Here is a 15,140-nt window from a genome sequence, read left to right as displayed (position 1 = left end):
TATTTAGCAGGCGCTCAGTCCCATGTCGCCATCTGCTAGAAGAAGAAAAACACTGCGGAATATTCTCCTGATCGTAAACCGTTATCCGGAAGCAAACGGGGTAAACAAACCAGTTTTATTTAAAAACAAAAAAGGCGCTTTAGTGAAACTCAGAGCAACAGGTGTTCAGCATCCTGCTGGTGTAGAATAGACAAGAAGCGGATTACTGACCCACGTCGTCCGTTACAAACGTAGACATCAGGTTAGTTCATCACAGAGATAAATAGGAGTGAGTTGAGCTTTATTTCAACAATGAAAAAGCACGTGTTATTTGCTTAAACGCTGCAGCTCTTGAATGGAATCCGATCTTGCTTTGCGCATTTGGCTCTGGAAGGATGCGGGCCGATAATTGAGCTTCCCCTCGAAGTTCCCAGACTGGAAACCAACTACGACCTAGTGAGTACGATGCTGGTCGCATCCACGCGGTGAAGCCCACCGGGACCGACCCTCGCTGAGCAGAAGGCAGGAGAGGGGGGCACGGCACCATGGTGCAGGAGGGGGACCGGGCGCTGCTCGCCGCCAGGCAGGGCGACGTGCCGGCTCTCAAAGCGCAGCTCGCCGCCAAGGCGCTGAGCGGAGACGTGAGGGACGTGCTGGGGGCTTCCCCGGTGCACCACGCAGCCCGGGCCGGGAGGCTGGCCTGCCTGCGGTACCTGGTGGAGGAGGCAGGGCTGCCGGGGAACTGCCTGGCCAACAACGGGGCGAGCCCGGCGCATGACGCAGCAGCCACGGGCAACCTGGTGTGCTTGCAGTGGCTGCTGACCCAGGGTGGATGTCGGCCGGAGGTGAGTGAGCGTTGAAGTGTGGCAGACAGACAGCAGCCTCCTGCTCTGTGTCCTCTGACCTGGCTGCCATTTGAGGCCTGCGTGTCAAACCTTCCCTCAGCCAGTTCCTCTCCAGGTGAACCCATGTGGGGCTTGACAGGTCCAACTGGGGTTCAGATCAGAATCCTTTAATATTCCCACAGTGGGGAAATTTGAGGGTTTTACAGCAGCAGCGCAGGCACAGCGCAACAAGAGCAAAAGAAAGAGCAAAACAACATAGTAAGACACAAAAGCAACAATGAGAAAAAAGAAAAAAGTAAACAGTAAACAGTAAATAAGCAAATAAATAGTAAGTAGTAGAAAAACTAAACAGTACAATTAAATCATTAAATAATTAAATTAAATAATTAAATAAATAAATTAAATTGCACAATGGTTCAGTGTATCTGGGGCATATTCTCATTAATGTCAGTGTATTGTCATGTTTCAAATATAACTTACAGGTGTGTCCCTAACAGAGATTCGAATTTGGACGTAAAAAAGGTCCTGATGCAATATTTGGATCATCATCACACAATGAACTCTTCAAATCCAAATGGCAGATTTACTCATATCTTATTCTTAAAGAGGAGGAGCCACAGCACAATCAACCTTTAATTGTGAACTGGCTAAATCTTATGTTTCACACACAGTCTTTTTGTCTCTGTTTAATGAGGCATTTGGCAATAAATGTGCTTTTAACCTGTTCACGGCACTTCACAATATTTTTGTGAAACCAGAATCAATTTATCTTTAACTGGTGATAAGTTATTGGTCTGATTCTAACAAAAGATAACATTTCATCCAATATGGCAAATCCTGCCAATGGCAAATCTACACTGCCTCATGTTACCATGGTAATGAAGCATAGGCAAAACTGGATTTGCAAATCTGAGAGACCTTACCTCACTTCCATGTGGCTGCTGGTAGTGAGATGCAACGTTCTCACACCAAGGCAGGAATGCAGCACGCACTTAGGAGTCTCAGGAGAAGCTGAAGTACAGTTGTAGTTTATCGTAACCAAATAATATTTTCATGTATGTGACACAGTGTGTGCATTAACCATCACTTACAATGTGATCATTAAATAGTTTATAAATAGTTCCTTATTGTTTGCTTTCAACTTTTCTCTTTTAAAGCACCTTGTGTTTTGAAAGGTGCTTAAGGATTAAAGCTTATTATTGTTAAACAGCCATTAAACAGTCTGTTGTGACCAAAACGTTTCCTTTTTGCACAAACTGTTGTTTTTCTTTAGAAAACAGAATAACAGATCCATCTCAATCGGCCATTTTCAATATCTGCTTAAACTATACAAGTTATGCTGTGGCGTATCCCCGAAAAATAACCTCTGTGGCAACATTTTCCCCTTTGTGACTAAGTGAGGAAACCCATGAAGGCATGTAGACACCATGCTTCCAGCCAGTTAGGTCAGATTCATCCCTCAGAGTGTGTTGGTTCTGAAGCAGCAGTGCTAAGCCACGACACTGATGCTTATTATTCCTCCTCTTCTTCACAAACGATTTAGACCAACACACAAGGCACAGAAGCACGGCACCTGAGCCGGTCCGGCACTTGATCTGACCTGTAGTCATCTATGATTCTAAATCTAAAACACAGAGTAATAAGAGCTCTGTCATCTACTTACTGTCTCCATTACTTTTGAGGACTGCTTGACAGAGCACTGAAGAGCAACAAAGAGCCCCCCCCCCCACGCCCACAACTAACTGATAAGATACTTGGCTGACATTTAGTAAAACCTATCAATTACCGCTCGCAGTTCCATTTACATGCTGTAGCTTCCACTTTTCACTATTATATTTCGGCGCTCTGATGCCAATTCTGTCTGATTTGAATGTTCATGTGTTCCATTCTACTGCTTCAGACTGCAACTTTAGATCATTTGATAAGACTCCAGGGTTCATACACATGCAAATGCTTTTAAAGATATTTTTGCTTAAAGGTTCAGGTTTGACTAAGACTATGATCTGTGGCACTTTAGTTGCCACAGGTGTAGTCATTGCCACTTTAGATCTGTCAGGGCTCCACAACCAGTCGGGTAAAGTTTACCTTTGACACTGTTTATACCATCCAACTGGAACACTTAAGTTTCTAATTAAGAATGTGGTTTGTGTGTGTGTGCGCGTGTGTGTGTTATTTGCACAAACAAGGTGTTATTGTACACAAGCTAAGTACAGACTTACATACTTGCTTAAATATATACCTTTGTAAGTTGTGCAGGTTCCTTACACATTACCAACTTTCATCAGCTTTTGCTTGTAAACATTTTTATGTTTGTGTATTAACTTTCTAATTGCAGTTGAAATGCTTTCAGTATTCAGTGTTTTAGCAGTTTTTAAACGTCACCTCATCTGCAGCACTAAGTTACTGCCGTTGCACTATCTTTATTTTGCATTTGTTCATATAGGTAATCAGTAGCATTTTAAATGTATCCATACTAATCATCTATTTAGCAGCCCCTGAATTTCAAATGTGAATGCTAACTTGTTTGAGTAAATCTTTCTGTTTGCTTTATAGGACAAGGACAGCTCCGGGGCCACTGTTCTCCATCTTGCATCTCGCTTCAGTCACAACGAGATCACTGATTGGCTGCTGAAGAGTTGTGAGGTGGACCCCGGGGCCTCCACCGACACGGGCGCCGTACCTGTTCACTATGCTGCTGCCAAGGGAGACATGTCGTCTCTGCGACTGTTACTGGGGCACAGCCCAAAGTAAGAGCAACATGGTTTTGTCTGTAAAGCAGCCTGTAGGCTTCCTGTCACTGTTCTGAGGATGTGCACACTGTGCTCTTCTTGCTGTTGACTAGCAGTGATTTGGTTCTGTAACATATGACACTTTTTTGGAACACAATCACAATAGGGTGTTGAGTCTTTTTTTAATCTAAATATCTTATCAAATGACGTAGAGATTTAATACACCTGTTGAACAGACATGAAAACATTTGGATAAAAAATCCAAATCAATATGGCAGTATATCATAATTATGTATATTACACATAGCCTACAAAAAGATTTAAAGCTAAACTTTCTTAATCCATGACTATTATCAGGATTTTTTCTCTCTCTGTCTTTCTTGGCAGCAATAAAGCACTTTTGATCCTTGAAAACAAATTTTCTTTTCTCGGGGGTGGATCCACACTTCAGATTCAACACTGTTGACCCTTTCGGAGCTTAAATCAGCTCCAATATCTCTTCTAAATATTCACCAAATAATTTAGGACTGATTCAGGCGCAGCTTTGGGCTCGTAACCTAGGTTTTATCAAACAACCTGCAGTGTAGATTTTTTTATATATCTGTGGAGCAATCGAAATACATTGTGCTCAAATCTCATTTAAAAAACCTCTTAGTGGTTTAACTGGCCCAGAATACTGCACACTCAAATGATTGCCATACTGTTGCCACAGGTCTGTATAGCTCTGTTAGAGCCATGTCAATAGGCAGATACGGGAGTGAGATGTAATATTTGCATTACCAACCTCCACTGTCTATTACAAAACCAAGTACTTCTGCAACTAAAGATAATTTCCATTATCGATTAATCTGTTATTTTCTCCGTCGAATGAGTGGACTGTAAAACACCAGAGATGTTTAAAAGGCAAACCCTCATATTTGAGAACCTGTAAACAATACGATTTGGCATGTTTTCCTGAAAAGTTATTTCTTTCTATCAGTCTAAATAGTTGTATTTTAATGATTTCATGATTATATATGTGATATGTACGTACATATATATATCTATGCCAAAAGGAGATTAGGTTTTCATCTGTACGTGTTTATTTGGTAGTTAGCAGGATTACTCAAAAACTACTCAAAACAATTTCTATGAAATCTCGTGGAAGCGTGGAGCCTGATCCAAGGAAGAACCCATTACATTCTGGTGCAGATCCAGATTAAGGGGTGTGACTTTTGAGGGTCGGGGATTCTTCCACATTTTCCCGATAAAAAAACAAAACAAAACACGGATACACGGGGGACTGATATTTATGAGTCTGAGCTTTTTAGTGCAGACCCGAATAATAATCCGGATTTAGTGAGTTTAACTGGTTTCATCACAGGACTGTTGGACCTTGGTGGAGGTATGCACTCCACTGAGTGACATTCTAGTTGTATGGTGTGTTTCTGTGCACCTGTGATTACCCCTCGAAGCAGAGCATCCTTAATCAGTGCAGTAGCAGACCCACCACTGCCTTACAGAGATACACCCCGCCCAATATGGAACACATAATCTGCATGGGTGAGGTGGACTGAATCGTCTTTTTTGGGAAGCAGTACTAATCCCAAAATCAGCACTTACTGACAGCACAATGCAGCAGTCAGTCATCTGCTGCAAAGAAGCCAGGTGTAAAGTCACCTCATTCTTTTTCTCAACCAGAGACTGATTTGGATTGTATTAAGATGTGTAATGATCCCGAATGATGACGCAATTTATGTGCCGAGTTGGCAGCTTAAGCATCTCAGTATTAAACGGTGGTTACACAACTGGAAACGAATGCGTGTGAAGTTAATTTAACTGTATTGTTCAGAGTATTATGAGAAAAGTGCCAGTTGAAAAGCACCTGGGCCAGATTTGTTACCCGCCAGCATCACTGAGCCACCAGCTGAGATATATGTGCCGGGCTGCAGCTTTGATTGACTGGGTATTATCAAATCCCCATGAATACATATATTTGTCAAACTAACATTCAAAGGTCTCTGTGCTGCCATTGCCAAGTAGGCGAGCATGTTAATGAATTGTTATATATCTCCTCTCAGCACCATATACACTCTATGTTTATTCTGTAACAGCACATTACTGTGGTCTAATACCAGAACATTGATCTGTTTAAGCAGTTACAGACACTGGAGTTAACACTTCTGAGAAAAGGTGTTAAGTAGTTGTGTTTTGACATTTGTTAATTTGTTGCATTGCACTACAAAGAACAAAATGCGTTTTACTGACACATACAGCAAGTTAAGAGTTAGGGTTCAGTGTGCTGCTCAGGGGCTTCTCAGCCGAGAGAGTAGTATTGAAAAACTTGTATTCTTTTTTATTTTACTTTATTACTATTGTGTTGAATTGTTCTGAATGTATTGGGCTTTTCCAGGCACTAGTGCAGGCTCTGCACCTCCAATATTTTCTGGTTGCACCCCAGACAGGTGCGTAGCTGCTGAAAATTTAATGAGTCTCAGGGACACGGTAGCACTCTGATAGCTGGGTCCCATTCACTCTTCCCTCCCTCCCCCCCCTGATGCTGTTTACCGCTGTCTCCATGGTGATACACGGTAGCGGCAAGTGGCGATGAGATAATGAGGGAAACAAATCCGTTTGAATAGATGGATAGTGGGTTTTCTCGGGCATTGTGTGGAATGGAACTTTGCAGGGGCGAGATAGCATTGTTGTCTCAGTCTTTATTACAAGACACAAATTTGTATCAGCGAGTTTTAGGGGGTAATTGGAGAGCTCAGTTTGTTCTACTTCACCAGGATAATATGACCCCATTGTTACATCATCGCTTCAGTAACTGGCCGCCTAATGATGACAACATGGTGAGAGTGCTGCTGCACAGAGGTAATAGTACGTACACCAACACTTCACAGTTAACATAAACAGCATCCACTACATTTCCAACGCCAGTATTATGACATTTTCTTGAAGGGTGGAGTATGACAAAAGGTAAAAATAAGTTTTCGTGCAGATCCAGGGTTTTTCGTCACTTTCTTTAACACTGTGATATAGGGCATTTGGCAATTTTGTAGAATTCTCAGAGAAGTCCTACTTTGGAGGACTGATATTTATGAGTGTGTGCAATATTGTGCAGATCCAAAAAAAATAAACCGATCGATCAAATTAAAATGTGGGGACTGTTGGGCCATGGCGGAGTTGTAAGTTCTGACATTTTATGTATTGTAACACAACCTCAAAACACTGAGAATCCTTTGCTCAGGATCTCAAACCTCCATCTAGGCTTTGACTAGAAAAGACAAATAGAGGTATAGAGGCTGGTTTGCAGGTTAAGGCTGAATTTGTTTTTCTAAAAAATACACGGTTTAAAGCAATATTGGATTATTAGTGAGTATTACAAATGTTACACACAACAAATGTGTTCTCTTTTGATTGTCATGCCGACAAAAGTCCTGTGTGAACTGAAGACCAAAACAGAGAGGAGACGTCTTATCATAAAACTGCTGCACTATTTTAACTGCCTGCAATTTCCATATTATGCAACCTGCTCCCTCGTTTTAAGATTAGAGGAACACAGATGTGGCTTTGTTCCACATGTGTTAGTGTTCATCAGATTTATTACCCACGTCAGAATAGGTTCGTCGTTTGCACATTCATCCCGGTGAAGCAAAAACCAACAGGCTCATGTGCTGTGCCTCTGCTGATAGCGAGTTAGTACACAAAAGACTGTATGGATTGAGAGGGGGGGACGGGGACGGACGGACTACAGACAGGTTACGCAATCAACTGGTAAAGATCTTTGGCCAAGCCATAATTCCAACATGCAGTTGAGAAGAGAGAACACAGTTACAGCAAAAGTACCAAAATGTCTGAATGTTGATATGACAAATTAAATCAATTATTATGACATCTCTGAAGGTTGTTCATATTATGATTAGAATGGAAATTTGATGGACTGATTCTTAGGCTCAGTTACTGCCAGAAATTATTTCTTTATTGCACCTTTTGATACATGGAGAGTAAAGGGTAAATAGGAGAGCAGGGGTTTTCATTATTGGCTGAGATGCCCCTATTTTCTTCAGCATTAATCTTCTTAATAACTTCTTGGTATAAGTTGGATCCAACCCCTCTCTGTTCTGTTTTACTACCGGAGGTTTAAACTGAGGAAATGAAACACAAGGTTGTATTTTCACATGCTTTTGGGCAAAGAGCCCACAGTATTACAAGTCTTTACTTTGTAGGAGCAGTGTTAAGTTAATTGTTGAGTTAAATTCTTAAAGTGAAGGATCTAGTTTTGATAATGTGTTTCGGTGGGCGATAAAAAAAAGCCCCTGAAGGGACCACATAAAACATCCCTATTGTGTAGCCTTCTTGTTTTGGGACTCTGTTGTCAATAACTACCTCCAAAAGAAAATATAGACCCAAGTTGTGTGCGTTATGTCAATAAATGTCCATATTGGAATAAATAAAACCCTTTACATCCTACAGAAGCCACTGAGGTCACATACTAAAATGCAGTGTATACATTTTCAGGTTTTCATTATTTAGACACGAAGGTAACGCACCTTCATCAGGCCAGAAGACCATTAGTGTGACATCAATTACTTCACCTGTAATGAAGATAACCCGGTTCTTTGTTACCATGTAAATAGGGGATGGGAGGAGACAGTGTACAGATAATTACTCATTGGAACTGAACTGGATATATATCAAATGTCTGCTACTTCAGAATGGGTTGTTTTTTCTTTGAGTGGCAATGTGATGGACGCTTGGCGCCCCCTCATATGTGTCGTCACACAAGGCTAACCTCTTTCTTGGCTCTTTGAAATCTACACCTGTTCTCCGACAGCGCTTCTTTAGTGGCGTGTTCAAGCCTCTAGACTTTGGAGAGTAATGACAAAGGTAGTGTTGTCAACTGTCCATCCATCTATCTTGTATCGATCTATAGACTCAACTTTATCACTGTCACAACATTTGTGGTTTGGTTGATAGTCAAATACAAGCTTCTCACCTCCGCAGACCCCAGTGCACAGATGAACTTCAGGACACTTTGGTTACAGCCATAAATAATTTACATGTCTGCCCACTTCCTGATGAGAGAACCGCAGTTTACTGCCCTCTCTTATTTTAAAACAGAACTTTTACCTTTATTTATCCCAGAGACAAACCTGAGCCATAGATTTATCTGACAACGTATCTGTTACACCTAAAACTTCCACAGTTTTTCTAGTCGAGGAAAAAACCAGAGGGATCGATCATAAAAAGAAGCAGCCTCGCATGCAAGATTTAGACCAGAAACAAATAATTAACTTCATGTTGTAGTTTTAATTCGGGGACTCTAGTCTTCAGGCTTGGCTTTGAGCCACATCCTTGTGAGAGAGAAAGCTTAGCAGGGTCATGTTTGTGTCGACAGGATCCACCCACCCTGCCTCTCATTTCTCTCACCTTCTCTACTTCTCCTCTTCACCTACTCAGTCTGTCTTGGTCACTGGCAAACCTGCGTTAATCACATGGCAAGTCAGGCAAAGCCAGTGGAGTGATAATCCTCTTAGTAGACTCGTTGCTCATTTGTCAGTATCCAAATAAAGCATGACCTTATGGGATTTAGTGGGGAGGCACACATTCACTCCCTGACCTCCCGCTGTGACTGAAAAGATCTGGGACAAGGAGGAAAATACGCATTAGATGTGCTTTTTCACAAGAGGCGGGGTGAAGGGACTTCGAAAATAAAAGGGGAAAAGGATTTGTCTCAGTGTTACTGCTGTCTGGTCTCAAAATAGTTGTCTGTTGACACATAAAAGCTGTTTTCCTGTTACCTGTTACCTGTCATCTAAACCTTCAAATACATTAAACATATAATTATTTTTTAAAACAACTACTGTGAATTTTCTTAAAGTGCAGCATCCACACTGAAATTTGCTGAAAAATGGCTGAATTTATATATAAAATGATTATAAATAAGTGAAATAATGGGCACGTTAGTGAAGGTGACTGTTTCCAGGCACGTCCCCATAAGTAGAATGTTTTGTTTGTTTTAAAGGACCTTGTCCTGGTTTTGTAATGGTTTTGCATCTAATTTAAATGTTGGATTGACATTTGAAACTCAGGTTGTCCTCTTATTTTACAAAGCCTGAAAGAAAATGTCGCTGGAGGAAATCCAGGCTGTGATTCTATTTGCCTTTTTTGCAAGAATGGGTCTGTAAATGAAACTAGTTACACCGGACATCACCAGTCTGTCCTGTTTGTACACTGACCATCACGCCATTTAAATCCCAGTGAGCTGCATGGGAGTCTTACTTTCCATTTTCTTAAATGTTTAATCTGGTTTATGTGTGGAAGACTTGTATGCACAGTTAACTTTATATTTGTTTATGCTCAATAAGTGAAAAAAAGCCTGTGAGAAACATATATAGAATATAGAAATCAGTTTATTTATTTGTTTACCTCTCCATTTTATTTTCCCTGCAGTGTTGTCAACTCCAAAACTAAGAATGGTGCCACACCGCTCTACCTGGCCTGCCAGGAGGGTCATCTAGAGGTCGTCCAATACCTGGTGAAGGATTGCGGCGCCGATCCAAGCATCAGAGCCAATGATGGGATGACATCACTGCACGCTGCTGCCCAAATGGGCCACAACACGGTCATCGTCTGGCTGGTACGACACTACAAATCTTGTAAACAAGTGCAGAATGCTTTTGTTTTGTCCTTCATTCTATTATACTAAATCTGATGCAAGGCAAACAAACTCATCAATTAAAATGACTTTTTAATTTACGTTGTGTTAATTCTAGTTCTAGTCTTCAGTCTTTGTATTTATTATTATTTCGTGTCCAAATGACTCTTCATTAACATCAGAAGTACTTTGTGTCAACGTGATTTAAATGAAGTGGTTCTCGGTCTCCTGAGTCATGGAAACAAAATATCTCTAATGACACAAGCAGCAACGTTCCTCCAACAAGCTCAAGTAACTGCTCCTCACGTGTAGAGTCAGGACAGTAACATATCTTGATTGATGGATTGTCCGAAGCAATTCAGAAAAAGCCTCAGATTTGTACTACAGGTGAACCCTTCAGCCTTTTCCCTCTTCTACAGACATCCCTTACTTCGTCATTCCTTTAACAATGTACAGAACTCCTATTGTTGAATATGACTGTAACCTAGGTGATTATTTCTACCTCCATTAGATGAGTTTCACAGAGATCAGCCTGACGGACAAGGATAGCGACGGCGCCACGGCCATGCACTTTGCAGCCAGCCGTGGTCATGCGAAGGTGCTCAGCTGGCTGCTGCTGCACGGAGGAGATATAATCACTGACAGCTGGGGGGGGACCCCGCTTCATGACTCAGCAGAGAACGGCGAACTGGAGGTCTGTGTTTGCATTGTGTGTTATAAGTCACCACAGAAACGTGCTACAAGATTTTAATCAAGTGAAGATTTGCCAAGTGTTATAGTTGTTTTAATATTAAACACAGTATGTCATTCATAATTTAATTTGGATGTAGAGCTGATCTCTTCAGTTGTATCATTATTTCATCAATTGTTTCTACAAACCCAATCAATACATAAGAAATGTAATAAATTGGCACGATAATATTGGAATATAAAGGCTTTCTAAAGATGTATGATTTCATTTGCCATGTAGATTTTTATTGGAAGGTGTCAACTACTTTCCTAAACAGCATTCAAAGAGGTTGTGTCAGAACGTTATCATTCGGACTGAGTTTCCCACTTGACCATCGGTTTTGAATGAGAGGCCTCTACCTTATGGTTTTGCTGTTACCTAATACTTTGAATATTGTTTTGTTGTGTCAAATTCTGGTCAGCTAAACTGTTTGTTTCAGCTCAAGCTTGATTGATCTCGATGGAGAAGAAACTACATTTGTGTCTTATGTTAGCATTACATGAGAAGTGATTGAAATTTAACTTATATAGGAAATAGTACCAAGTCTCGACTTACAAGGTGCTGGTCCAAGTTTTGGGGGGAGAACATGTTTAGGAAGCTGAATGAAACAACAGAGTTAGACTAAGTTTGGCTTCAGCTGTGTGTTGGAGGGTTCCAAACAAATGCTTTAAACTAGTTCCAAGTTTGAGTTCATCAAAAAGTAACGATTTCTGTTACAACAGATGAAAGTGGAAATCAAATGTAACGGTCATGTTCTGAGTCTGCTTTTAGGGAGGATATTTATTCACCCATGATGTGCTATAGTGTATGAGTAATCAGGTCCACGCGATCAGTGAGGTTGTGGTGACTAATTCAAATGTTGTGTGAAACAGGGTTCATATTCTTCCCATTTTTCTCTCACTTTGTCTGTTCCTGTGTCACATCACCGTCCAGTGCTGTCAGATCCTGGTGGTGAACGGTGTGGAGCTGGGCATCAGGGACCAGGACGGCTTCACAGCAGCAGACCTGGCCGAGTACAACGGCCACTCCCAGTGTGCCAAGTACCTGCGCACTGTGGAGAACATGGTAAGAGACACAGCGACGCCACGCTGCAGTGTGAGGATCATTTTAACTACAAAATGTAATGTTATATATTCATTCTTCATGAACTTGTAGCAGATTCATGTGCTGCTTTTCATTTATAAATTCCCTGATCTTTCCCAGCCTCAGGGTCGGGACCCTATATGGGGGCCTAAGTGAAATCTGAGGGGTGACATGACTTAAGTGACATGAAGAGAATACTGTATAATTACTTTTCTTTCACAGCTTTTCTGAAATTTTTACAGTTTTTGTCTAATTGATATTTTCACCTTCTTCAGGACTTTAAGATTTGTGCTGACAAAAGCAGGTTGAACAAATTACACTGAAACTATATGATGTGCCAGCGGAGTCATAAGCAGACTTCTTCATTTCACAAGTCAAGAAGGCTGCAAACCAGTGCTTTAGTTATGACATTGTTTGTTAAATAATCTGACGCTGGTTGAGTTCTCATTAAACTCAGAGAACCATGTCTTACCAATGTGCTTTATGCACGTGCTGTTACTAATTGGTCCATTGGGAGCTGAACTCTATCAAAACAAGACATTATTTGTACTAGAAAATCCAGGAGGTATAAGTCCTGCCTTGTTTGCTTCATAAGTAGCACAAATACCTAGAGTCTCCACTTCATCCAACTGCTTCAACACACTGTATTCAATATTCTGCATATTAAGTCAAATTTTTGATTTAAATATCCTAATTACTAACTTGGAACATATCATCTTGAAAAACACTGAGCAAATGTGTGTCTTGACTGACATCAGTTTTTCTCAGCTAATTACAACGGTTGCACTTGAGATACAGGAGCCTCCATAGCTTCAACCCCGAGAGGCTCAGGGAAATAATAACTCCTGCACACTGCACTGTCTCTGGTGGGCAGGAAGCCCTGCCCCCACTTCTGTTCTTCCCACAGGAGACATTCAGCCAACTGAGTCCTGCACTGTGGGAAAAGCAAAAGGGCCCCTGAGTCTTTCTGATCAGCTGTGAGACGTTTCATTAGTGTGCAGAAAATAAACCCATAAAGCTGTTCTCCTTATGTAACTCATCAGGGATAGGAGGTGGGCTGGGAATTTGTGAATGAAAAAGATAGTTTTTATTAATAATACTAAGGTTTCCGGTTTGAACCACGGTTGGGCCGGGGTCTTTCATGTGTACGAGTTTGGATGTTCTCCCCATGTCTGCGTGTGTTTTCATGAGTATCTCAGGGCTCCGTCTTCCTCCCACAGTCCAAAGACATGCTGATTAGTGTGAAGTTCGGTGTAGACTCTAATTGCCCTGCCGTGTGAGTGTGAGTGTGAATGGTTGTTTGTCTCTGTATGTTGGCCCTGTGATACACTGGGCCAAATGACAGCTCTGATTCACTCCAGCTCAAAGGATAAGTAGTATAGATAGCGGGAGGTTAATTACGTTTATAATGGCAGTAAAAGCAACTAAATTAAAAAGAACCAGACATATTTTTATAATGAGGAATTAATTGAGAATGAACAGATGTTTTTTGTAGCTTGTATTAATGGGTAAATCATGTCCCCTCACATCCTCTGACAGAGTGTCGAGCACCGTGTTTTGTCCCGGGACCCCTCGACCGACCTCGATTACAAGCAGCCGGACTCGGGCCTCTCGTCCCCGAACACGACCATGCCCCCTGCCAGCCAGGTGGCACACTTTGACATCAGCTCCCCATCCAGCTCCCTGTCCAACTACGACTCAGCCAGCTCCAGCCAGTCCAGCACCGGGGAGAAGAGGAGCAGCCTGACCACGTCTCGAGGGCCGCCGGCTCAGCTGAACACAGCCGCACAAACAGGTGGGAAACCTTTTACACTTAAGACTAGAGAACAGGTGAACCAACACGGTGACCGGGAACACACTTTGCACAATGTTTTCCATTTTGATTAATCAGTTAAGACTAAATGCTGATGATCTCAACAGTAAAACACATTTCTTTTGCGCTCATAAAAATGTTGAAATGTGAAAAACAGCATTGCAGTTGGCAATCATAAATCCTCCCTGGCTGTTTGTTGCACGCCTCAGCTAGTTACCGAATCAGAGCTAACAACATGCAGCAGATTTGTTTCCAATTGTTCCAGGTCCCAGGTGCCTGATATACTGGTGCTGCGCCCTAGTGGTCTGTAAAGGTTTGTTAAGGAAGGAGAGGTGGATCTACCGTGTAACTCACATTTCTCACTCGAGTGTGAAAATGGAATAGAGTAAACGTTAAGCCATTGACCTAATGCTCTCAGTTGTTGACCATGTTTGTGTTCCTGTGATGCAACTCAGTCAGGTCTACAGTAAACATGCCATCATGGTTTCACAGGTTCATCAGAGTCAGCCATTTCAGACATGCAGGCCTACATGGACATGCTGAACCCAGACATTGGCTCTGACGTGCCCAAAAAGGGTGACATACCGGCCAATCCCACCACGAAGGCCCCGCCGCCGCCCACCTACCCACCCCCACCTCCCCCACTGTGTCCTCCACCGCCACCCCCACCTCCGGGCTACCCAGCACCCCAGCCCCCTCAGGAGCCGTCCTCCGCAGAGTTCCTGAAGGTGAAGAGCAACCTGCGGCATGTGGACGGTAATGCCAACAAGAAGGAGGTAAGGTGGTGGTGAGCTCCGACACGGATTCAAGACATGAAGCTGTTTATGTGTTAGAGCATCAGAGCTGTGCAAAGATTTTCTTGTCTCAGTTGCATTTGTTTTTGGGATCACTGGTAGTTCTGTATCCATCAAACAGATGCACTGTACAGAGGAAGAGTTGTAATATAATGAGGAAGTGTTTCCTGGTCTTTCTCATATGGGACGATGCATGTCACATGACAGCATATATTTAGTAGGCTTGGGTAGAAGTAACTTAAATATGCACACATTCGTTTATTACAATTCTAGATATCTAGAGAATTAACATGAGTGGAAGGGAACAATCAGAAACAAGCAGAGGCAGCATGGTGTTCGGGATAGATTGGCCCTTGATGCCATATTCCCTTGTGTCTAATAAGCTGGGCTGTTGCTCTGATGTGTAACAATGTGCTTTGTCTGGGTGCCCACAATGATGTTATTGTGTTAGCATAGTTAACAAGGCTAACGAGGATGCTCATTACCGTGACAGGCCTCTGGGTTGACACACAAAGGTTGTTGTG

At 42.1% G+C, this 15,140-nt stretch overlaps 1 protein-coding gene across 1 annotated transcript in view; it reads left to right on the top strand.

The window, feature by feature from the left end:
* The first annotated feature begins 524 nt into the window (after positions 1-524).
* Positions 525-15,140, top strand: part of espn (espin) — a 38,154-nt gene continuing 23,538 nt past the window's right edge. The window contains exons 1-7 of the mRNA XM_061074654.1: positions 525-824; positions 3,378-3,571; positions 9,992-10,178; positions 10,708-10,890; positions 11,860-11,991; positions 13,549-13,804; positions 14,315-14,598. Of these exons, the coding sequence (XP_060930637.1) occupies positions 525-824; positions 3,378-3,571; positions 9,992-10,178; positions 10,708-10,890; positions 11,860-11,991; positions 13,549-13,804; positions 14,315-14,598 (1,536 nt within the window). The remainder of the gene's footprint in view (positions 825-3,377; positions 3,572-9,991; positions 10,179-10,707; positions 10,891-11,859; positions 11,992-13,548; positions 13,805-14,314; positions 14,599-15,140) is intronic.

This window comes from Limanda limanda, chromosome 7 (assembly GCF_963576545.1).
Source record: "Limanda limanda chromosome 7, fLimLim1.1, whole genome shotgun sequence".
In the NCBI taxonomy this organism is placed as follows: Eukaryota; Metazoa; Chordata; class Actinopteri; order Pleuronectiformes; family Pleuronectidae; genus Limanda; species Limanda limanda.
Note: the sequence above shows the minus strand (reverse complement) of the source record. Positions and strands in the feature narration are given on the sequence as shown.